Source organism: Mandrillus leucophaeus, unplaced genomic scaffold (genome assembly GCF_000951045.1).
Source record: "Mandrillus leucophaeus isolate KB7577 unplaced genomic scaffold, Mleu.le_1.0 Scaffold36, whole genome shotgun sequence".
NCBI classification, from domain to species: domain Eukaryota; kingdom Metazoa; phylum Chordata; class Mammalia; order Primates; family Cercopithecidae; genus Mandrillus; species Mandrillus leucophaeus.
Genome location: NW_012103809.1, coordinates 6,345,413 through 6,371,128, shown reverse-complemented (window position 1 = coordinate 6,371,128; position 25,716 = coordinate 6,345,413). Strand labels below are relative to the sequence as shown.

Here is a 25,716-nt window from a genome sequence, read left to right as displayed (position 1 = left end):
GATCACCAGGGACAGGAGTGTCAGCTGCTGCGAGTGTTTCTAGTTTACCAGAGGCTGCTGAAAGTACTGATTCTGACTCCCGAGTAAGCTTTTTCAGCGGAAGTAGAAAGATTATTTTCTTATTTTGGACCAAATTAAATTTGTAAGTGGTAATGAGGAGTGTGTTAAGACAACAGAAAAAAATTCTCACGTTTTTCTTCTATCGACAAGGACAAGGAAAATAAAGACAGTGTTGGCTACATAATCAGCACTTTCTAGGCTGATGTGGATTTGTATATTTTTTAAAAATATCCCATTTAAAGCCAAAAGATATAGAAATAAACTCATGTTTGCTTAAATATTATATGCATTTTAAAGAGAAAACATCTTTAGACAGTAGTTTGTTTATTTCTTTAAATTTTCAAGAGTCACTTAAGCGTTTAGACTCAGGGGACTCTTAAGACTGGAAGATCTCTTAGAACAAACAACATGACTACATAGTTCACCATTATCTTTACATTTCCTGGCAGAATGCCTGGTATAAAGTAAGCATTTAATAAATCATTATTTTAAAAAGTAATTATTTTTATTAATTTATGTATATAATTAATGAATGGTTTCTCATCCATAGAATCAACGAAAGTGGCTGATAATTTGTCTTCTGTCTGGAGGTAGGTGAGCTTGGTTGTACACTATGTTCCAGGCAAAACTATTGGCAGAAGAGAATCTTGGAATGTGAGATCCTCAAATACCAAGCCTCTAAAAAATAGACTAGAGTTAGAGCAAAAGAAGACCACCTGCTCCAAGATTCCCATATGTACCAATTGCATTTCATCCCATTTTGTATCTCATATAAATCTGCATATTTTCTCCACCACAATGGGTTTTTTTATAAAGCACAATATAAAATTTTATTTTAATTTGTTGCTTGGCAGTCAAAAATAAATGAAATATCCCAAGATTAGCCTTTGCCACCATGGTACAAATTTAAAATGTGAGAGGCACTGTGCAGTCATATTAGGCCAATGATTAATGAGTTCAGTGAGTGGAAACAGATGTATGTTCTCATACTGTATTTACTACATTACTAGTTAACTACGTGGTAACAGATGGCCAGGTTCAACTTTGCCTAAATAAATGTTTTTTAAAAACAATTAAGATATTTATTTTAACTTTTAAAAATAAGAAGTGTTATTTCATTAGGGGTATTTTTTGAGAGTAGAACATTGATTTATCATAGGGTTACAAGTATTAAAGACCTCTTTACTTGAAAAAGTGAATAAAATGTGGTACAGTGTGTGTGTCCCTGAGTGATAAATTAATGTGTCAAAAAGATGAAGGAAGACTAGGTTCATCCTGGAAAGATGACACAGTGAGGGCACTGAAAACTTTCCCTGCTCACCCTCTTCACAGGCCACTCCAGCTAGTGAGGCCCTGAGAGGCTCCTGCCCGACACTCTCATTGCCTGGACACTTCACAAGTTGGGACATCTCCTTGGAAAGACAATAGAAAGTTTCGGGACCCTCAGTTCTAGCCATGTTCTAGAAGTGACTCGGGAACTTCATAGGAACATCTTACTTCACTTTATTTGGAAATGGCTTTGCCTTTTAAAAACTTAACTGGATCTGACACCAAGGCCTGCACCTCTTGCTTCTATACCCTTTCCTGCAAACTGACTATCAGAAGTAATGTGTCTGTGTCTGTGGATGTGATACTGCATTTAAACATTCTACAGATACTTAAAGCTTTGGCGAAGTATTGCTTTGAATATATTCGAATATGTTGAATATATTCAAGTATTGGTCAGGCATGGCGGCTCACACCTGTAATCTCAGCACTTTGGGTGGACGAGACAGGTGGATCAGGAGGTCAGGAGGTCAGGAGTTCGAGACCAGCCTGGCCAACATGGTGAAGCCCTGTCTCTACTAAAAATACAAAAGAATTAGCCAGGTGTGGTGGTGGGCGCCTGTAATCCCAGCTACTTGGGAGGCTGAAGCAGAAGAATTGCTTGAACCCTGGAGGCAGTGGGTACAGTGAGCCAAGATTGTGGCATTACACTCCAGCCTGGGCAACAAGGGCGAAATGCCATCCCAAAAAAACGAACAACGAAAAAACCAAATATGTTCAAATTATTGGTTTGAACATATTTCCTTTTAAGTATCGGCGAAATGAAATACACGCCTCCAGATTTCAAGGAGTTTACTCTGCTGTTGAGAAGACAAGATCTGAGAGCATTTTACAAACTGTAGAGTGTTAAGCAAACATTAATCATGACTATTATATACAAAGATAGCTAATAATACCAAAAATATATGAAAGGCTAAAATAAAGAATATTTCCAATACAAACTATGTATCTGTCTCATCTGGACAAAACACTACTACCAATATTTTACATTTTATTAACTCTTCGGCCTTCCAGTTGAACACCTTTATTTTTACCCATCTTACTCTCTCTTGTTCTTTTTCCTTCCAGATGTACTCTTTAGATTCCCAGAGTGAAAGCCTTAAGCACAAATCCTAAGAGGAAACTGTTGTTGGAGTTTAGAATATACTTTCTGGGCAGTAATTTTAATTACCAAATCATTAACCAATTAATCCAAAGTGAGTGACAAGTGTGTTCTAGCCTAGAAACGAAAAAAGATGAGCCCACCAAACAGAAGTGATTTCTGACTTGCAGAATGGGAAAAAAATTAGGTATTTTTGTCAAAGTTTGGTATTTTTTAAGCATAATATGAGAAGTAGATATTCTGGCAAAGTGAAACGTCCATGTGGCTTTAAATATTTTTTTTTAAATGCCAAGTTGATGCCTGAAGCAAATATTCATGGCTCAGATATTATGAGATCTTTGAAATCTTAAGTTTTATACTAGAATTGGGCCATGAGATTAACTAACAGCCTTCTGGTTCTATTACACATGATTACTGGGGATAGTTCAAAGTGTGTGTTTTTCAAGTATCTGACTTAAAACTAAGTAATAGAATAAGTAAAATTGCATTTCTTATACTTTCAGGAAAGTGATAAATTGTTTAAACTCTGACAAATACACTAGTGAATCAGGTGAGGCTACATGGTATAAGTTATAGTAACTGGAAGTTAATTGGGGAAAATATACCATTTGTCACGTTACTGTTAAAATATTGAGTTGATGCAGGGTGTGAACATCGCTTGGTTCACACAAGGGGCAACTCCCAAATGTGAAACTTCAGTTGTTGCATGTCCATTGAGAAATCCTGGCATCAAATAAAATGGAGCTGAAATTACCAGTCTTTTTATCTGGAGATATAAACTTTTTTTTTTTTTTTAAAAAAGCTCTGCAAAATTTTATTTCGGAAAAATGCACACAGAAATCACTGAACACCAATGACTGGCTGCCACTTCTACAAAAGAGAGACTTCTGCTGTGTGCTCAATCAATTCACCAGAATTATTCTATTCCTTTCATTATTTTAAAGGGCATATTTTCTTATTCAAAGGTCTCATTATTATCACATCCGTATTGTATCTTCATGTAAATGTCTGGAAATCCTTCTGGATTTGCTAGAAGTTTAAATTAAAAATGGGAGTTGAAAATAGAGTCCATTTGTTATGATCTGTAATCACTTCTAACGCTTTTCTGCGATTCAATGACACATCCTAGTGCAAACAGAAACTTTAAACACGGACTATCGTGTTTTGTTTGGCATGCTTTATGCAGTATAAATTAACATAGACCTTTCCATTTAAGTGCAATGGTAAGGGTGGTATTTTTGATCAATAAGTTGTCGGAAGAGCTGATCTTACACTTAAGCTCAATTAGTATATTTGCTCGGTATTTGAGAATGATGAGACCCATCCCCAAGTACCATTTATCTCACAAAAAAGTCAAAAACACTGCAGAAGGGGACCATATGGTCTGAGTACTATGGGAGAGATAATGTTATTTAACAGATGAATGCAGGAGAAAGGCCATTGTGGAGAGTAAAGTAGGCACAAAATATCTTTAAAATAAATCTAGGCGAAAGAAAATCTCCACAGAAAGAGGATAATTGTCCATTGAATCCCAATATTTTTAATAGATTCCTTATTGCTACCTAAAATCATCAAATCTGTTCTCTCCCCTTATGAAATGTGTATATGTAACATATGTATAAACCTATCAAGAAATTACATTTGGAATTGGTGCACACATAATTAATGCTGTTTGAATAATTATGTGACAAAAATCAATATGTGAACCTACACGTCCTGAATTAGCATCTGAATATGCCCAGAACCTTAGAAAACAGGATCTCATCTTTGGAGAGCATGTAACCTAACTGGGGAAATCAGATTAGCCACACCTCTGTGCATAACTGAAAAACAAAATCAAACCTCTCTTGACATCTGTCTCCCTCTAACTGGGGCAGTTGTTCTCACCTTTCACTCATAGCCAGTGTCCTCGAATGAATGGGAAATCAACTTTCAGTGCCTCTACTTTCTCTCCTCTCTTGACTCTTCTACCCACTGAAACTGGGCATCTACGGCTTGCCCTAAAGAACATTTGATGGAGTCACTAGCCATTTTCTCTCTTCCAAGGGACAGGAACATGGTCTCCCTGGGCTCTCTGCTGCATTTGAACCTGCTGTTTCTTCCATTTCCCCAGAACACCCCTTCCCCGAGTCTTACTCTTGTCTACCTTCTGTCCCTTCCCAGCAGTTGTGCTGGCTCCTACTTTTCTGCAGTGCTTTAAAATTGATGTTCTGCAGGAATCTAATCCCAATTCCCTTCCATCTCTTCCCATGGTTTCCCTAGCATAGAGCTTCCTTAATGTTTTGCCATGTCATGGCAAATATAGGAAAGGGTGGTATTTTTAAGGTACAGTAGGGTAAGCGATAGCCTGATTGTATATGGCGGACCCTGGTGTGGGAACTTGAGCTGGTCCGACTGGAGCATCCCGGATCCATACTTTGAAGGGATGCACACTTTGGCACAATTCAATTCAATGAGCAAGAATCTTTGACCCAGATCTTGCCTACTTCTGATTTTAGTGAGGATGACTATTTCTCCTGAGTTCCCAATCCATGTATTCACTGCCTGCTTGAATCCTTCACAACAATGTTGCCCCAAAACTTACACAATGTTGTCTGTGTAAGTGTGAGCTCATTAACCAGTCCTGTGAGCATCTGCCCCTTTCTCTGATTTCTGAACTGGTAAGTAGAACCACTAGTCCACCTAAGGTGGAAACTTAGAGATCATCTGCCCTTCTCCCTAACCCTTCATGGTCATTGTTTACTAGGTCCTGGGTATCTCACCTCTTAAAAATGTCTTAATCCTCCTGCTCTAACTCAAGCCTTTATCATGTCTTGCCAAATGTTTAAGATCAACCCAGTACCTCCCTGCCTCTAGTTTCAGGCTGCTCTGATCCATCTTCCTCATGTTGTTATCACGAGCTTTTTAGAGCAAAAGCCTCTGGGGCCCTGCCTTGTCCAGCTCCCTCTCCAGTCTCATCCTTTGCATGTCCTTGCTCCCATGACAGGTTCCAGTCCTATCAGCTTTCTTGTTCTTTGCAATGTGTGCATGCAATTTGCACTCATGCCTTTACATACACTCTCTCCTCTGCCTTTCTGGGGGAAACTGCTCTTTCCTGAAGCCCTGCTCAAGCACAGCCTTCACCAAGAAGCCACACTGGGTCCCCAGGCTCTGCTGGACAGGCTCCCCATTTTCTGTCGCTCCCTCTAACCCCCCAGTACAGAGGATACTCAAGCTCTTATGCTACGTCGCATTCACCTTCCACACCTGTCTTTCCTGTCACATGTGCTCCGCAACAGCAGAGAGGCCTTTGTGTTGCCATGGCCAGTTTGGTGCACTGTAGATCATCTATAAACGTTTTTGAAGGAATACACATGCAATCTTGTGAACCAGGGGGACTTAAATGCCAAATGAATTTTGTGCAGAGTGTCTTCTCTGATTAGAATGCCCCTCAACTCTTGAAGCTCTTCCTCCATGTCCCTCCACACATTCCCAGGCTTCATCCCTGGGAAATATCCTACTCATCCTTTGAGGACCAACCTCAGTGCCTTCCTCTCTAAAAATCCCTCACTCTCCCAGACGGGGACAGCCTCTTCATTTCCTGTATCCAGTGATGCTTTGTCTGTATCTCAATTATGTCACCATCCAAAAACGAGGAGCATGCTTACCTATCTTTGTGCCCATAGTGTCCACACAGGGTCTGGGCATAGAAGATGCTAAATAGATGACTGTTGTAAAAACAAATGTATTAATACCTGGAGTGCTAGTCCTGCTATCCCCACTCTGGAATAATTGTAAAATCAGTTTAAGAGTCCCCATAATGGGAGGGCACAGCAAGGAGGCTTTCCAAAGGAAAGGGCAAGAGGACCCGAAGTCTTCACTGACTCATACCCTGCTTCCCACATCCTGTGACATTTCAAATCACATCAGCATCCCAAACAGTTAGAATTGTAAGTGACTAAACACTGGTATATCACATCTTTTATCTGCCTCCTGAGTTAAATGATTTACCCCCTAAGTTGAGTTACCTAAAAGAGATTCGAGTCTTCCCAGTTGCAGCCTGAACTATAGTGTGGGACAGGTTGCTTCAGCCAAGGCTCGACTTGGGGGGTTAAAGAGATTTTCCTCTGAGCCTCTACACAGATCTGTACAGAAGGAGAAGCAATGCGAAAACATCGCCTCACAGAGGGATCTCACAGCTGAGCCAGCTGGCTCTGCTCAGCCCGAGTCTGTCTGTGGCTCTTCTCCCAGCAGGTGCTGAGTCTCTAAAGCTTATTAGCATCCTGGGCTGACTGGGCCAATGAACATTTCCTCAGTGCTCACTATGTATCCACGACCATTCTAAGACCTTTATTCATATTGCCTTATCATAATCCTCACAACTGTGAAATAGATGTTATTATAATATTATCCCCAGTTTATCCCAGAAGAAGTAAGACACAGAGCGTTCATCAATTAACTCAAGGTCCCATACATAGTGAGGCTATAGATGGCATTCAAACCCAGTAGGCTAGACTCTGTAAAACCCACAGACCCCAACTCAAATCAAGACTGGAATTCATTCCTTTCTCAAAGAGAGAAAGAAGGTGCAAATGTCTTAATTTAACTTTTAAATTTATACTTGACACATAATAATTGTGCATATTTATGAGACATGTTGTTTCAATGCATGCATACATAGCATAAATGATCAAATCAGGGCACACATATCCACCACTTTAAACACTTAATTTTTTGTGGTGACAACATTCAAAATCTTCTCTTTTATGTCTTAAAATACACAATACATTGTTATTTGCTATAGTCACCCTACTGTGTATATCCTCCTGTTTAAGTGTAACTGTACCGACTGACCAACCTCTCCCAGTCCTCTCCAATGACAATCCTTATCTCCTCTATGCTCCTCAGCCTCTGGTAATCACCATCCCACTCTCTGCTAATATGAAATCAACTTTTTAAGACTCTACATAGGAGTAAGATCATGTTGATACTTGTCTTTCTGTGCCTGGTTTATTTCACTTAATATAATGTCCTCCGAGTTTGCCCATCTTGCTGCAAATGGCAGGATTTCATTCTGTTTTATGGCTCAATAGTATTCCATTGTGTGTGGGTGTGGGTGTGTGTGCGTGTGTCTGTGTAGAAGACAGCACATTTTCTTTATCTATTCATCTGTAGATGGGTCATTAAGGAAAACAGTATGGATGTTCCTTTAAAAATTAAAAATATAACTACTATATGATCCACCATTTTCCTTCTGGGTATATACCAAAGAAATGAAATCAATATGTGAAAAAAATATCTGTACCCCCATGTTTACTGCAGTGGTAGCCACAATAGCTGAGATATGGAGTCAACCTAAATGCCCAGCTACAGATGAAACAAAAATGTTGCCCCTTCATACTAATTCACCTAACCAAACCCCTAAATAAAGTAAAATCCAATCTGCATTCTAAAGGTCTCTCTTCCCAGGATCTGTTGCACCACAGGGGTTTGATGGTGATAACTGTTTCTTCCAGTATGTGTTTCTTAAAAAGGGTTTGATAGTGTTCTAAGAGATTGTCCCCATAGAGAGAGATGCTATTGTACCTAGTCATACCAAACTTGTCAAAATCAGGTAATTCTAGTTCCCAGCTGACAAACCTAATTGTCCTAATGCGCCAGGTCTCACTTTCTATATCAAAGAAAAATGCCAATCCCATTATGCAGTAATATTTAAGCCAAGTACCACTAAAAATTTCTGCTTGATTCACTTGTTCGGGTAGAATATGCTACAGTAATTTAAACAAGATTTATCAATGTCTTTTAAGTTTGACTTGCCATTTTTCCTGGAATTCTCTACCCTTTGGCTATTTTCTTCATCAATGATCTTCCACTCTGAATCATTTTCCTCTGCATATCAGAATGCTCGAAAATGCCCTGGAGAACTTTAAAACACACCAAGAGGACAAATGGTCTCACGTATTACCCTACACCATCTTTGTGCATAAATGTAGAATTCTAATCTGGTTTCTTGGTGTATAAACAGGTCATCATCGAGTCACATTTTCTAAAAAACAAAGTGCAAAGGAGATTTCTCATGTCTCCTTGCAGCAAGTCAGGTGCTCACCCGGAACCCCCATTTCATCTGCAGCTGCGTTTACTCTAAGTTAGCAACTATTTGGAAAGCAAATGAACGAAGGAAACCCTTCTCTCCATTGCTTAACAAACACTTGTGTCTTGCAGAAACTGAAATATGATTTCTAGAGGCTTCCGTTGGAAGGCCTACATATAATGACTTTCATAAAGTTCTGATCTAGTCAAGTAACAGTGCTGAGGAGAGCAAGGCTGGGGGAATTCTGAACAGTTGTTGACTTATTGCTTCCAGATGCACCTTGCCAGCTGGCAAGTCTTATGTGGGGGCGCTGCAAATGACTCACCATTTATTTGATTGAAACTGGATTGCAAACAGAGTTAATGTGTAACAGTGGCATTAGCTGGCAAATGTGGAAATGCTGTATAATATGTTGAGACGCTGACCCACCTGACTTATTGAATGGACTGCAAAAGGCAATCCATTTTCATCTTCATACATGACCAAAATACAATGTGAGGGGATCAAATATCTTCTATGAAAAATTGTTTGAATATGCCTATATCATGTAGATTTATATGTATTCTAAAGATGGAAGCCTATTTTCAATAGACACACTTATAGTCTTTCACTTTAGTCATACTGGTTTCTCCATATTAAAATAGCAGTAAAGCAATAATAAAGTTATCTATCAACATGCTTCTAGATCCTTTGAAATAAACATTTGAACATTAAGTTGCCACATTAAGTTGGTTGAGCAAAACCATTCTGATACTTTTCTTTTCAATATTTTTAGCAGCAAATAAAACATGCCTAAACTATTCGTGTGTGTACTTAGATAGTGCAGACAATATTTCTATTAAATATCATACTCAACTCTGTGAACTGAGCACTGGTGTGCTGGTAAATGTTTAACAACCAACTCTCCAATTTATAGTTGTTTTTGCTGACTTCCATGGTGTATATGTTGCCCTCCATGACCAATTTCAAGCTACCAATATGACGTCACTAATCTTGAAATTAGGAAGAGATGTGCACAGTCAGCTCTCATGAACTTAGAGAGTCAGCCCAACATACCCCTGGAATTAAGTTACTCTGAAATTTCTAGATTCTGGGGTTTTTTCCTTTTCACTTTCTTTGTCTCTTCTTATGGACCTCAGAGTTCTGTAGGACACCATTTCCTCACCTGCAAGATATGTTCACTGGAATAGGTAATATCTCAGCTTTCTTTCTGCTCAATTCTTTAAATATTTTAATAATTTTCCTTCTACGAATTGTAAGGCAACCTGAGCATGACAACAGAATGAAAGAAAAATTCTGTTTCATCCAAGTTTATATTCTCAGGACATGGAGATGAAGGACAGCCTCTGAGGTGGAGCACATCATTTCCATTTCAGTAAGGTTTATTTTTAAAAGTTCAGGTATCATTTTCAGAAATATATCAAATGGGAGGCACCCATGATTTTTGTGACAGTGATGATAGTTCTAGGGTCCAGGTCAAAAAGAAAAAAGTTTCTGAGTCAATGAGGAGAAACACAGTATGGTCAGGCTGTACCTGCCTCATTTCCACTTCTTCATTTTCAAAGTTGGCAAAATCAAAGGCATTCCTGTTTTTGAAGTATAGGGGAAGTAACATCTAGTGTTCTTTGCAAGAATTGCATGTTAAATCGTCCTTCATGTCTAGGAAGTCATTGGGAGCAGGCCATGAGCCGAATATTGATGAGGAAAAGCTAATGGTATGTATCATTGCAAGTGATATTGCAACCATAATATAACATGAGTAAAAATCAAAATAACCCTTTCTTTCCATATGACCTAAATACAAACTCGTTAGAGAAGATCAGGTCTCTAGATTATTCCGGGGGCTGAAGAAGCGGAAACGAAAATGCTAAGAGGCCTGACGGGCTTGTAGGCCCCTCTGAGGGGACAGTTTGTCTCCTTGCTCTAGAGCGTCTGCCTACAGAAATTGCCATAATAAATGAAGGACCAGATATATGAAGATGTTTGTAGATATTACTAGATAATGAAGAAGAAATCCAATAAGTCTGGTCTAAAGATGGACATATGGGGAAGTGGTCATTACCCTCATGCATTCCTTCATTCAATGAATACTCTTTGAGCATCTATTACAGGCCAAGACCTCTGCTAGTTACTGAGGATTTACAGGTGAATTAGGCAGATGTTGTCCCTTGCTTTGGAAAGGAAATCTCTCTCATGGATGTTGATATTTCTACTGATAGATTTAGTAGTTGACGAAACTGTTAACTTGTATTGCATACATAGCAAGCTTCTGATGAATGTTTGTTAGATTAATATTTCATGCAATAAGCCAAAATAAAAGATAGCAAGTCATCTTTCCTTATCACGGTGATACAACGTCAAAGTTTTATGTTGATAAACAAAACTGAGCCTCCTTCTTGCTTGAGTTGTTTGAAAGGTGCTTATAAAGCACTGACTATGCCAGGTACTTCATTTCCTATCCCCTTTTAACTCAATCCTCATAACTCTGAGTTATGAGAATTTCCATTGTATAAGTAAGCAAGCTAACATTCAGAAAGGTAATAAACTTGCTCTATAATTGCACAATAGTGTCAGAATTCAAACCCACTTCTATGCCTCAAATCCACACTTATCTCCTGATACTGCAATGCTTCCCAGCACCATCAAGAGAACTCAGACCATCATTTCACCTTCACCTGACCAGAGCACCTCCCATATGTATCCGTGAACTCTAGACATTTTCTCCTTCTGTGCATAATGATAGATTGCAAATCGGTGGGAGCCCCACTTCCCAAGGAAGGCTAGAACTCTACCTTTACTTTCAACACCGCTGTTTTCATCTGCTCCTGATTGTACAGCCTCTAAACCTTCACTACCGTAAGGAATTTTATCCATATCCTAAGCAGGGCCATGAAAGTAATGAAAGAAGTTATGAGAACCCAAGCCTTGAAACCATGTTCTCCCACTCAGGGGAGAAAAATAATTGAACCTCAGCAAGAGGTTTACAGAAACGAAGGACTTCAGGGAAAAAATAATAATGTTTTTATGAACCCACATAAATAACACCATTATTTTTTCTTAAGTCACCAAGAAAAACCACAAGAGAAATGAAACTAGTTCTAATATAGAAAAGATACGAGACTGTGCCCAAGATTCATTATGACTATTAGGTTCTATGTGAGCTTTTCAGAGATTGACAGAGAATAAAGACCTGCGGCAATCAGCAACTGGAAAGAAAATTGCACGAGGCTTAATACACATTAGTTTTAATGCACATTTGCTCCACAATACTTTGTGTGCAGCAAATGCAGTAAAAACTTGAATCAATGCACTAGTATTCGTAGCAAGATTCTCATTTCACTCTACTTTTGAATGATAAGTCTTGGCAGCAGAAAAGTTTTCATTTGTGTGTTAACATCTACTTCTCTTCTTGGACCCCTTCTGTGCCTTTTTATTATAACATGTTATTTCTTTTCCAAATTAGTGTTACCATTTCAACTCTGTGTGGAACAACAAATTTAGTATGAATACCTTCTGCTTTGAGCTTTAGTATAAGGTTAAAAGAAATCACATATTTCTCAGTTGGGCTTTTTCTTTCCAAACAATATATTTTTATTAATTATTAATTAATAATGTTTTATTAATCACTATTCTTATTTTCCTTCTGCCCCTTGCCACCAAAGATCTTAGTTAACAAAGTACTGTGATGATTAAATTTAAACTGTGATGATGATTAAATAGCCAGTTGATTTTTTAATGAATCGTGCACAATTTTGTCCAAATAAATTGGTGAGATACTGACATGACATTCATATTTGTATATACAAGGGCTGCTTATAGCTTTTACTTAGGATGAAACATCTATAATAAATGAATCTGGAAACACAGCAATAGAGGAGAGAACTAAAGTTATGCCTGGTTGAGTAATTATGCCAGTCTTTTCTGTGTTGGCTAAATTCAGTCATTGCTTCTTTCTCACCTCAATATTTTCACTTCACTGTCTTTAATAAGCAGAACCATGGAGGAGGTAGAACCCAGATCCCAGTAGCTATAACTCTGCTGAATTGTTCCTATAATTGGGTTTATGAAAGGACTCCATAGGTGATATATTTCTTTATGAGGTAGCTTTACAACAGAAATTGTTCATACAGATCATATTATATGAGCCATAACCCAGAAGCCAACGAAGTGAGTTTAAGGTTGATTTGACTTTACTTTGTGTTGACCTGGTATTTATTTTTGTGGATGGTTTCAGTTGGTCTTAGACTTAACATATGTTGCCATTTATTTGGCTGCTGTTCTTTTTTTTCATTTTGATTTGATTTTATTTTTTTGAGATGGAGTTTCCTCTTGTTGCCCAGGCTGGAGTGCAATGGCACAAACTCAGCTCACCGCAACCTCCACCTCCCAGGTTCAAGCGATTCTCCTGCCTCAGCCTCCCAAGTGGCTGGGATTACAGGCACGCACCACAACGTCCAGCTAATTTTGTATTTTTAGTAGAGGCGGGGCTTCTCCATGTTGGTCAGGCTGGTCCCGAACTCCTGACCTCAGGTGATCCACCCACCTCAGCCTCTCAAAGTGCTGGGATTACAGGCATTAGCCATCACGCCTGACCTGGCTGATGTTCTATGAGTCAAGGGGTGACATGGTTTGACTCAGATTTAGGCTGTCAAGACAAACAACGGCAAATCTTTTATTTCTAGAAATTTAAATGTTCTTAAGATACCTGAAAGGACTTGACCTATAGATGCAAACATGTATATCAACTTTGAAAAACAAAGAAGAATTTTCTAATCCACTAGACAGCAAACCAAGTGTCATTTACAGTGATTGCTGGCAAGGCTGTCTGGTTGTTTCATGGCACAGGGAGGAGTTCTGAGGTGAGGAAAGAATGGTATCTGGAGTGTAAGGACCATCTCTGGCTAAGATTTCAGAAACCACACTAATGATTTATTCCTGTATATTTAAAATGAACTCCTTACTTGAGAGGTTAAAAGACAACTACCTCAGGCATTTTATAGCTTGAAAAACTATTTAGTCATTGTGAAATTTTCCCCAGTTGTAACGATGTATCAAGCATCTAGTTTGCTCAAAGCCTATTAACCAAGTGTTATTTATGTCAAATACAATAAAATACACCCATGAAAATCATGTGGAATCACAAATCATGGATAACAGAGAAGCAGTGACTAACCAAAATTTGGTGTGGTCTGCTTTATCTGTCACAGCTTCAGCCCCAGACAATTGGCTGAAATATTTTGCCTTTTTAAATGAATAAAATTCATAGTTTAGGAGGGTCTTCTAAACTGTCAAATTCAAAGACCAAATAAATAAACAAATAAATAAGTAAAAATCCAGTCAGTCATAAATTTGCTTCTGCCTGTTCTATTCCAATTGAATAACTTTAACCTGCAGAAACTGTTTCTAGAACCAACTCTCCTTACACATGGAAGGCATTTAGAGGTCCCGCGCCAAAACTGTGGGGAGAAATCATTTTTGTTATTGAAAAAGTTGTTTCTTCGCTGATTACAGCCAGGGTCATGAGCAGCTAGAGCAAGGATGTTGCAGGAAGGCAGCGTGGCGTGAGGTCTGGAAGAAATGCAGGGCAGCTGGCCTCACAGCTGTGCAAACTGTGTCATTCTATGGTTTGAGTGGTAGGTAGTGAACAGCCCTATACTTCTGCAGATCCACAGGGGATCTTTAAGTCTCCCCACCTCAGAAAGGAAGGGTTTGCCTTGAACCTTGGGTTGTGTTTTTGTAATGTCAAACCAAATAATTAGGGCATTCAGTTGGGGAAAGAGGGAGAGGATGAAGAAAAGGGGAGAGGTGATTGTAAAAGAAGGATGCCCCCTGGCTACTTGGCTGAGTGTCTGCCTTGGGCTAAGTTGGACTAGCAGCCTACATGGCAAATCACATGGTTCTAGAAGGAAATACAGTTGCTTCTACAGTTGCTTCATGCCAAGTGCCTTTTTGATGACTGTTATCAAGTGAAAAGATGAAGTGAGGTCAGGACCACACTAAGAAGTTAAAAGTGTCTGTGACTCAAAAAACGCTTGTAAAATTCAAGCACTGTGTCTCTTACTAATGGAACATAATATCCTGAGACCATATTTCATATAATGATGAGAGTTGACAGTGGAAGCATGGAAATGGCTTAAATGTACAAATTGTTAAATGCTGGAGTCAGTGTTTCTGGTCTATTAGGCTGTATTGTTTTTGGCCATGGCAAAGGCAACACTTTAAGGTAAATCAGTCTGTTTCACATTTTTATTTTAGTGCCTTAGTTTTGCCAGAGCTAGGCATCTAAAGCTGTCCCATTCACCCAGACCACATCTGTTTCTTGCCTTTGTAAGGCACTTGGCTGTTGGCAAAGCATTTTTACATTTGGTTTTCAAAGTAGCAATGAAAATTAGGCAGAAAGTGTTATCCACACGTTACAAGTTTCAGAGGTTCAGAGAAATGATTCAATTCACAAGTAGCAGACTTGGGTTTTGGAACCAGCAGGTCTCCAAACCCATCACAGAACGCTTGTGTCCATTATCCAGAGAAGAGAAGAGGCTCCACTGGACTTTAGAAAGCTAAGATTCTGTTTTTTGTTTGTTTGTTTTTTTGTTTGTTTGTTTTGAGATGGAGTTTCACTCTTGTTGCCCAGGCTGGAGTGCAATGGCACAATCTCAGCTCACTGCAACTTCTGCCTCCCGGATTCAAGCGATTCTCCTGCCTCAGCCTCTTGAGTAGCTGGGATTACAGATGTGCACCATCACGCCCAGCTAATTTTTGTACTTTTAGTAAAGACGGGGTTTCACCATGTTGGCCAGGCTGGTCTCTAACTGCTGACCTCAGGTGAATCCACCCACCTCGACCTCCCACAGTGCTGGGATTATAGGCATGAGTCACCAGGCCTGGCCTCTGTTGTTTTTGATGTGATCTTCTGATCAATATGTATGGCCTCCCAAACTGAAAGGCTGTGTTCTATTTCTCCTTCCCTTTCTCTTTGCCTCCCTCTTTTCTTCTCCCTGTATCTCTTTCTCTAGACTTCTTTTATTTCCCTTTCCAAACCCCACTTATAAGTTCAAAGGATTATTGGAATTTCCAGTAGGTGTTTCTCATTTCCACGTGGCCATGTGCAAGAGATATTTCAAGGTTGATTCATTCAACTTTACTCAGAGGATGACCTATTCTTAATGTAAATTTTCATAACTTTCAGAGTCGGGGGGTGACTGCCTTTCTCATTTGGGGCTACTCATATTCATTCTGTTGCCTAAGTAAGAAGGATTGAATAGGGGTAGCAGGAAAATTTTCTCCTTCTGGGAGTGTTTCTGAATTTGTAACTCATTTGGTCTGCCCTGAAGAGTAAGATGTGGTCATCAGAAAAGAATCATTTTTTAAATTTTTGGTAGAATCCCGGAGGAAGAGAACAAGCATGAAGCAGAAAGTGAAACAGAGGACCTCATTGTCCACTTTGTGCTAACAAACACTCACTATGTGTCAGGCGTTATTCTAAGTGCTTTACACCTATTTAATTATTTGCTCTTTAGAACAACTCTCTAAGATGATTACTATCATTAGTCCTATTTTACAAGTGAGAGAACTGAGGCAGGGAGAGGTTAAACGCGTTGCTCAAGGTCATACAGCCAGTAAGTGGCAGACTGAGGATCAGAACCCAGGAAGTCTGGCTCTATCCTCATAACCACTGTGCTACCTCAGAAAAGAGTGGTCATTGTCACTGCTCCTCTTTCGCTCTTTGCAGGGCCCATGATGACTTCCATGGCCCTAGGTCCTTTTGCCTTTGTGGGCCCCTTTCACTACATGAAGTATCAAAAACTCTATGTGGACTGTGTGGGTAACAAGACAAATATAATCCATGGGTTAGATTATATTCATTTTTTTTCCTTCTGACTGTAAAAGAAATTAAAACTTCTTTCTTGGCCCCTAAAAGTATCATCAGTGTGACCCCATGCCCACTGTGCCCAAGGGCTAGGTCGGTACTTACTCTTTGGGATTTTCCTTTTTCACCTTGACTCATGTCCAGGTAAGAGAATAAATTTACCACACTCTCAGCCATTCAGTACCAAAGTAGGATTTTTTTTTTTTGCAAATGCTTTTTCTGAGTTTAGAAGTAGCCCCAAGAAATCCACCAATTAAGTAAATGTTTTTCAAATTGTAGGTTGTAAAGTCATTTATGTAGGTCATAATTAGCATTTTTATAATAAAAATATATTAGAGTGGAGTGGAGTGGAGTGGCAAGGGATGGGATAGGATAACATAGAAACATCAGAGTAATTTGCACCTTAAGGGTATTTTGGAGAATATTTTATTTCAATTATAATAAATATGTATGTGTGTTATGTGGGGCACCATAAAGTGCATTTCTCACAGTGAGTCCCAGCCATTTTTTCTTTCTTTTTTTTTTTTGAGATGGAGTCTTACTTCTTCACCCAGGCTGGAGTGCAATGGCACGATCTTGGCTCACTGCAACCTCTGCCTCCCAGGTTCAAGCGATTCTCCTGCCTCAGCCTCCCCAGTAGCTGGGATTACAAGCACGTGCTACCACACCTGGATAATTTTTTTGTATTTTTAGTAAAGACAGGGTTTCACCATGTTAGCCAGGCTGGTCTCGAACTCCTGACCTCAAGTGATCCGCCCACCTCGGCCTCCCAAAATGCAGGGATCACAGGTGTGAGCCACTGCGCCCGGATCCAGTATTTTTTTTTTTTTTTAATACTAGGGTAGGATACAGTCCTAGTTCCAACTCTTCTTTCCTTTAGCAATGTCAAGCTTTAAATGTGACCCCATATATAGAAAAGCTGGTAATATAAGCTTGCTGTCTTGTGGTAAATCATGACTGTTAAGTATACAGGTTTTGAAGTCATATGAAACAGAATCCAAATTCCAGTTCTTTCTCTTATTAGCTGTAGTACTTTCACTACATCACCTAACTTTTCTTTGATTTATTTCCACATGGATAAAATTAGGATGATAATAATAATAATGCCATTCTCATGGGGTCATTGTGAGAAGTAAATGAGAAAATGCTTATAATGTCAACTTAAATATTTATTTCTGGGTTTTGTTTTGTTTTGTTTTTTAGAGAGTCTCGTTCTTTCACCCAGGCTGGAGTGCAATGGCATGGTCTCTGTTCACCGCAACCTCTGCCTCCTGAGTTCACGCAATTCTTCTGCCTCAGCCTCCTGAGTGGTTGTGACTACAGGTGCGTGCCACCACACCAGCTAACTTTTGGATTTTTAGTAGAGAACGAGTTTCACCATGTTGGTCAGGCTGGTCTCAAACTCCTGACCTTGCGATCTGCCTGCCTCAGCCTCCCAAAGTGCTTGGATTACAGGTGTGAGCCTGTCCAGACCTCATTTTTAACCTGAGACTTGCATAACTGCTTTTAAATTTTTTTTTTTTTTTTGGGACAGAGTTTCACTCTGTCTCCCAGGCTGGAGTGCAGGGGCTTAACCTCAGCTCACTGCAACCTCCGCCTCTCAGGTTCAAGCAATTATCCTGCCTCAGCCTCCAGAGGAGCTAGGACTACAGGTACACGTCACCACATCTGAATGATTTTTTGTATTTTAGTAGAGACAGGGTTTCACCATGTTGGCCAGGCTGGTCTCAAACTCCTGACCTCAGGTGATTCGCCTGCCTCGGCCTCCCAAAGTGCTAGAATTAGAGGTGTGAGTCACCGCACCTGGCCATAACTGCTTTTTAAATGTAGCCACTTGGATGTCTGATAGAGGTCTTACACTTGACACGTCTGTCTCTGAGCTCCTGACCAATCCTCCGCTCCCTCAAATGATCCTTCCATCCTTCCTATTGCTCAGGTGAAAACTGTGAACTACTGCTTGCTCTTCTTCTCTCACAACCTACATTCAATCCATCATGAATGCGTACTGGCTATATCTTCAAATACACAAGGACTCTTACCACTTTTCACTGCTTCTGCTGTACCACGCTGATGAGCCACCATCGTTTCTCTGGCTTTCCATTGTAACCTCCAAACTGGCTTCTCTGCTTCTTTGGTGCCCCTCTCTAGCCTGTTCTGAACTCAACAGCCCCAGTGATCCTTTAAAAAACCTATCAGACGGTGTTACTCCTATGCGCAAATCCCTGCAGTGCTCTACACTTCACTGAGAGTAAAGTCAAAGTCTTTGCAAGGTAGACCAAATTTTGTCTGGTCTCCATTCCTTCTTAATCCCCCTCTTCATCTCTCTTCCTTACTCCTCTCCAGCCACACTGGTCTCCTTGCCATGCCAGGAACACTCTGGTTTAGGTCCTTTCCACTTGCTCGTCCTCAGCTCTCTCCTCACTCTGCTCCCCACCCCATATTGGTATTGTTCATTCTTTTACCCGCACTGAAGAACTGTGTTCAAATCCCTTCTGCTCATGTGGCCTGTCTCGAAATCCTCTCCTCTTCCTGCTCCCATATGCTGTATCCTCTTAGCCTGCCTTATTCATTTTTGTCTTAACACATTGACTTATAACATACAATACAATTTACTGATATATTCTAATGTTTCTTGCTCATAATCCACTTTTGGTAGTAAAAATTCATGAAAATAAGATGCTATTTGTTTTGATCACTGATGTATCCCAAGTGTCTAAAAAAATGGTCTAAAAAAGGGCCCAGGTGGAATAAGAGAGAAATTCATGAATAATACAGGTTTTTCTGTACCTTTGATTAAACCATGATTTAATATTCAACCACCTAGTGGTTTGGTTGATAGAGATCTGGCAATAGTGGCCTTTCTGTGTCTATAAATGGCAAATGAACATATTGATAAAGTTCAGAATTATCTCAAAACAAGATGGATATTAAAGTCTCATCTACAGCTATAGCCCAGGTATTTGCTATCAAAGATTCTGCTGCTGAATTGCTAGTTTAATGTATACAAAGGTGGCAAAAAGGATCAATAGAAAGCCTACAGGCTTTTACACCACACTTACATTCACGAATGTTAAACAACTACTAGTGTGATATTATTCCTGTTGTCCTTCAGTAACTGTGTAGAAAGTCATGCTAATCTGTCGTCATTCAACAAGGCCATAAAATTGATTTTGTCTTTTATTTTAACTACCCTTCATTATATAGGAGACTTGTAAATTAAAGCAATTAAAATGTCAACATTGCCCACTCCCCACCCTGAAATCACATCCGCTTTAGCACCTACCAAAGTGGGTAAGGAAAGTGAGGAACAAAACATGAAATACTAGAGTGTCTCTTGTACCATACAATGAAGAAAATGTTATCTCAACTGTTCTTTCAGGCCCTTTTGTTTACATAACACAAGACATTGGCTGTAATGTTCTCCCATTTTTCACCCCATGAACTCAAGGAGAAAAAAAGCTCTACAAATTGTCTTCTGTTCCCACCTGAATTTTAATTCTTGTACTCTAAATAACGATCATGAATTCAAGTTGCATATGTCAAAAAGTGACTCCATAAATAACTTGCCATTTCTTTTTTGCTTTAGTGTTAGAATCTATGTATGAAAACGTTAATGTGCCTCTGCTGCATTTATTATGACCGGTAGGTGATGAACCTGTCAGTTATATGCCCGTGAAGAAAAAGGGAAATAAGTTTCTTTGTAGTTCATGGCTAGGTCGGTGCTTAAAGGTTAGGATCCTTCTTTCTGTGAATTCCAAAGATACTTTGCTGCTTTGTAGGATTCTGCCATTTAGCTGGTCTGCCTACATGTTTACCTTCCCTGGTAATCTAAAAGGGTAAAGGAGAAGTATAGCTCTTACACACCTGTTTAATTTTAGTTATAAAGGAGAACAGGTTAAAAGACTTGAAATGCCAATTAGGAGCCGAATTAGTATTTAGTTTCCTCACTCTCCATTTATTGCTAAAATTTCTTTAATACCTTATTCTATTACACAACAAATATCTAGAGGTCATCAACTGTATTAAGGCTCTAATCTCTGAATATTCAAATTAAAAATATTTAAACTAATATTTTGTATATAAATGTGCCTATATAATATTCATTCTTCTTTTAACTCAAAAATTTCCATAACTTTGCTGTGATCAAATATTTTCATTCTTATGGTAATGAGGCTATTTTATATGTTTTATACAACAAATAAGACTATTTATAAAATCAGGTATAGTATGTATCCAGTAATACAGCCAGAGTTAGAAGTATCATTTATTTTTAGATTGAATGGGACTTCAGAGACTTTATATCTAAAACCCTTATCTTAGAGCTGAGTGAATCAAACCCCAAAAGGTTAAATGACTTGCCCATGGTCTTAGGAGAGTGATGCATTAGAATCAAATTCTTCTGACTCTTGCCTCACATATTTCCTATAAAACACGCCTCTGTGGGATTTTATAGAATTAAATTATACAGGCATATATAGACAAACCAAAAAAGTAATTTACCATGTAGCCATAAGATAATTGTAAATACCATACTTACGTGTTTAAAAACAACAATAATACTCTGACCAAAGATTCTAAGAAAATGTAATTGCCCAACATAGATTCTGTGTTTGATTTGTTTCATAAATTAAATATTTATGGGAAAGGGCCTCCCATTTATTCATAGTGTTAATTACAGCCATCCCTTGGTATCCGTGAGATTGGTTCCAAGATCCCCTGCGAATAACAAAATCCATAGATACTCAAATCCCTTACATAAAATGGTGTAGTATTTGCATATAACCTATGCACATCCTCCTGTATACTTTAAATTATCTCTAGATTACTTACAATACCTAATACAGTGTAAATGTTATATAAATAGCTGTTACACTGTATCATTTAGGAAATAATGAAATAACTCTTTACATGCTCAGTACAGATGCAGCTATTCATTTTTAAAAAATATATCCCATCCCTGGTTGGTTGAATCCACAGATGTGGAACCCATGAATGCTGAAGGCCCACTGTACTTACTTTCTTGTACCTTTTAAATATTCATTACACTATCTGGGGTGATCTTCACTGGTACCATCTTAATGCATGACATAATGAGATTGTCAGGTTAGCTAGCTTTAACTATATATAGCACAGAAGGAGGGAAGACTTCCACACTAGAGGCTCCTGGTGAGCTGTGAGATCCATCATTAGAATTCTGCCTACCAAATACAGGAAGCAATAATTAAAAGAAGAGTTTGGGCCACCAAATAAAAGCCAGACCCACATGGTCCGCCTTCAATTTACAATCAGTAACAAAAAATATAGTGAGGAACACATTGGCATTCTTCAGTAAAAGAGTGAGTGAAGGAGGATGCCTATCAAAACCTTTAGGTTGGTGAAGCAATCTCAGATCAGCATGGCAATAATATTTACAATTTGCCTAGAAGCAGTTCTCATTGCTAAGTGATGATGGCACGTTCTGAGCTGTCACTTCTCAATATCATGGACCTCCATTATTTAGCTAAGCGATAAGGCTGGAAGAGAGGTACCCTGGGACCTAGTTTATAACTTCTTTTGGTAGACCCATTCATCCTTATAGGAAACCAGAGCAAGCCAGTTCTGACTGCCATTATCCTCTGGGCCTGAAAGGGTAAAAGAGACCAGCGAAGGCCAGAAACAGCTATCCTTCGTGAACATCCAGAACCAAAACAGATCTCAGTTTTCCAAAGAGAATAATTATGCTGGTGTTGACCATACTGTTAATTTAAAATCTCCCCCATACAAAGCAATTCTGATATATCAACAGAAGTTAAACCTCCTTATGATTAGAAAAGGACACATTTTTCTCAATAGTGTCTAATACTGGTTTTGTGTTTTAAACTATTCTAAATCATCAGGATGACTTGCTTTCCTTCTGTTGACATCCATTTAAGAAATATAAGAAGTGCTTAATTTTTCTACTTACTATAACACTTTCATTCACTTTAGCGTGTAATTATAGAGTTTTTCAGTTTCAGCAACTTCTATATATCAGTTAAACCTCCATATACTGTCAACATAAAGATAAATAGAATACACTACCCTCATGGGAAAGTACTTGCCAGATGAGCTGCAACTCTTCATTGCACTGACTGCAATGCAGTGAATGAATGACTTCATAAGGCAGGCTACACTCTTACAAGATAAATGTCAGTGTTGTTCATTCTAAGTGAGAATACAATTAGAAACACTTGCTACTAATAGTGCGAACAGACTCTTCTGTTCCAGGATGTCCTTTTAACACATTTGAATTCCTTAGGGGAAAAAATCCCTTTTTGAATGTTTTAATCTTTGATGTGTCTGGGTAACCTTCAACAGATATATTGACTTAATTTCTTTTGCATTCATACCATCTTCAAACAATCATCTATCCATGTCTGTGTCTACTAAATGCTGAACAGAACCTAAAAACCTAGAAAAGGGACTCTTAGAAAAATAAGTCATGGTTCAGAAAGTTTCTGTTCTCTATGCTCTCAATTTTAGCTGAAACTTGAAATTAACATCTTCATACATTGATGAAAGACCCACATTTTGGTGCTATTCTTTGACTGACTTGCCACTGTAGGTGAAGAAGTATATCCTTCACTCAAGCTGTGGTATTATTTCTGAAATGATATTATTAAGTACTGTTGGAGATAGGGTGTAGCTGAAAAATGCTTAAGTGCTTAGTTAGTATTCAAAATACCCAGTCCACTTTATTTGGCAACTGGACAGATTAGTTTAATGATTTCATGATAGCCAAGTAAAATGAATGTATGTATATGTATTTCCTTGAAGCATTGCTAAACCTCTAAAATATCAAACATGGGTTTATGTATTATTAGTGGCGTGGGAAAGCAAATATTAAACATAAATAGTTTAAGCCAATAAAACATTAATCTGGAAAGAATAAACAATAAGTAACTGGTTGGGGGCAGGAGAGGAGTGGAAAGAAAGGGCACAGGACTGCTTCCTTGCTTAAGTGTTCATAAATTGTGGTTAAGACATAAAAAAAATTATCTCTATGCCCAGATTATGTAATTTACTGGGAGTGTGCATGCTTCTCTGTTCAGCAATGCTGATAACAACGCTAATAGTTTAATTACAACTTGCTGCTTAAGGAGATAAACAAGGCTGTTTGCTTTTAAAACCAGGGGTTACAATTACTCTTAAATGCGGGGGAAAGGCACTTCTGCGAGTGGATCTTACTTTGTTAGGGAAGCAACCAAAAACCAGCTGGAAAATAAACAAAGCCCCAAGAGTGAGCAGTTTGTGCAAAATTAGAGCATAAACGCCCGATTTGAGCAGCGGAGCAGTAGGCGTGATGCATAGCAAATAGGCAGCAAATGTAGGTAGAGAGGGATGAGAAAGTTTTTGATAGCCAGATCTTATGCATTTTCTTTGGAATTCCATCACAGCAGGGAAAGAGTACCCATCCCTCCACTGTCCACCTTACAGTCACTGCTCTGTCTCGCTTCAGCACCACCAAGGGAGGACAGCTCCCCTGACGGCAGTACAGAGCAGACAGGCTGCTAACGCCCTTCCTCCTTTAACAATATCATCTCTGTATTTCTCTTACTGGTGTCTTTCTTGCCACTTTAGGAGTATTTTAAGGGACATATAGAAGGGACTGAGTGCTTGTCTCGCTTATTTATTTCCAGATGAAATAGAGATAAGTCCTGTCTGAGCCAATCTTTAAACTGGACTCCAGGGCAATTTAACCAGAATAAAAGATTGCAAGTCACTAGGTTTAACCTGGTGACAAAGTGGCTCAATGTAATTGAGTAGTAGCTGAAACTTGAAACTCTTGTTTAGCGCTTTATTTTATTGTTTTGTTAGAAAAGTACTAGTAGAAGGTAAATAACCTTTACTAAATGCTGCTTTGGCTCTATTCCTCCTGGGCTAAGCAAAGGGATTAATAGACTAATTTCCAATATCACTGGGTTGGGAAAACAATCTTGCTCCTAAAAGAAACTTGTATCGGTCCTTTGTAAGACCCCTCACAACCATATGCTGAATCTGGAACACAGAAGTAGGGGATTAACAGTTCCAAAGTGGGAACCATGGAGTAATACAGCATGCCATAGAAAATGCCAAAGCTTCCTAAGTAAACTTGTCTTGTCTTCAGCTCCAAAGCCAGAGGCAAACATTTGAGAAGTGACAAGATATACATGATTAAAACAACAAATCATCAAGACAGGAAAATTATATTCCAAGACAGTTGGTCACTTTGGCACATTCAGTTACCATTCTTCCAGCCATAGGGTATGGTTGCTTAGTCAGTGCATCTTGTTTTTCTCTGCAGTTTTCTCTTTTGTTGAAACTTCTCAACAGGGCATAAAATACCCATCATCTGAAGGTTCTCTTTGCTCCAACACATGCACCATGCACACACACACACACTTTGTTCGATTTAGTCCCATTTCCAAGAGTTCAGTTTCCTAAAGCAAAAAGTATCATCTGCTTTTTAAACTTATTTTGAAAAGTAGTCTTCAGGAAAATGCCCTCACTTTTATCGTAGTTGCTAGAATAATAAGGGACCTTGGAGAGGAAGAGAAAACAAACTAGGACGGAAGCTTAGGATTCATTCAGAAAAGGCAGAGCTATGAAGTTAGTGGTGAGCAACTTCTTCCCAGTGATAGTGACCACACAGGAGTAAGGCACTCTAGAGGCGAGTTGGGAGCAGCAGCAGCAGCAGAGGGAACAGTAGATTCTGGGCTTTTCTCATTGAGTAACCTTCAGTGGACTCAACTGAGGCATTTTTTGACTCTGAATCCCTCAGTCCTCCTTTTGTTGCTTTCCTTCCCTCCTTCCCTCCTTCCTTCCTTGTTTCCTTCCTTCCTTCCTTCCTTCCTTCCTTCCTTCCTTCCTTCCTTCCTTCCTTCCTTTTCTTCCCTGGCACCCCACTACCTTTCCTCCTTGTTTCCTTCCTTTCCTCCCTATCTTCCTTTCTCATTTCGTCTCTCCTTCATGTACCTCAGTTACCCTTTTCACTTAATTCTATCTGGGCCACTTTGGGGACCAGTTCCAGGGACAGCATCAAGTCACCTAACGTGCATTCTCCAGACCATGCTATTATGACCAGCACGGTAGCTTCCCAGCTGCCCCGTGCAAGGAAAAGGTTCCGTTCCTGGCGGCCAGCCCCGCCCCCTCTCCCCACTCCAACACCGCAACGGCGGCGTCAACCCGTCAAAGCCAACGGAGTCTGAATGTCACCAACAAGTTCCACCCCGTAGTAGCCGCGCCAGCCAACCTCGCCTGGTGAGCCTCGCCAGACCCCGCGCCCACAGCCTG

General features: G+C 39.3%; 1 protein-coding gene across 1 annotated transcript in view; it reads right to left on the bottom strand.

Moving 5' to 3' along the window:
* PHACTR1 (phosphatase and actin regulator 1) overlaps window positions 1-25,716 on the bottom strand; it is a 552,716-nt gene that overhangs the window by 497,369 nt on the left and 29,631 nt on the right. Inside the window, 1 exon segment of the mRNA XM_011989667.1 lies at window positions 18,293-18,305. Coding sequence (XP_011845057.1) covers window positions 18,293-18,305 — 13 coding nt within the window.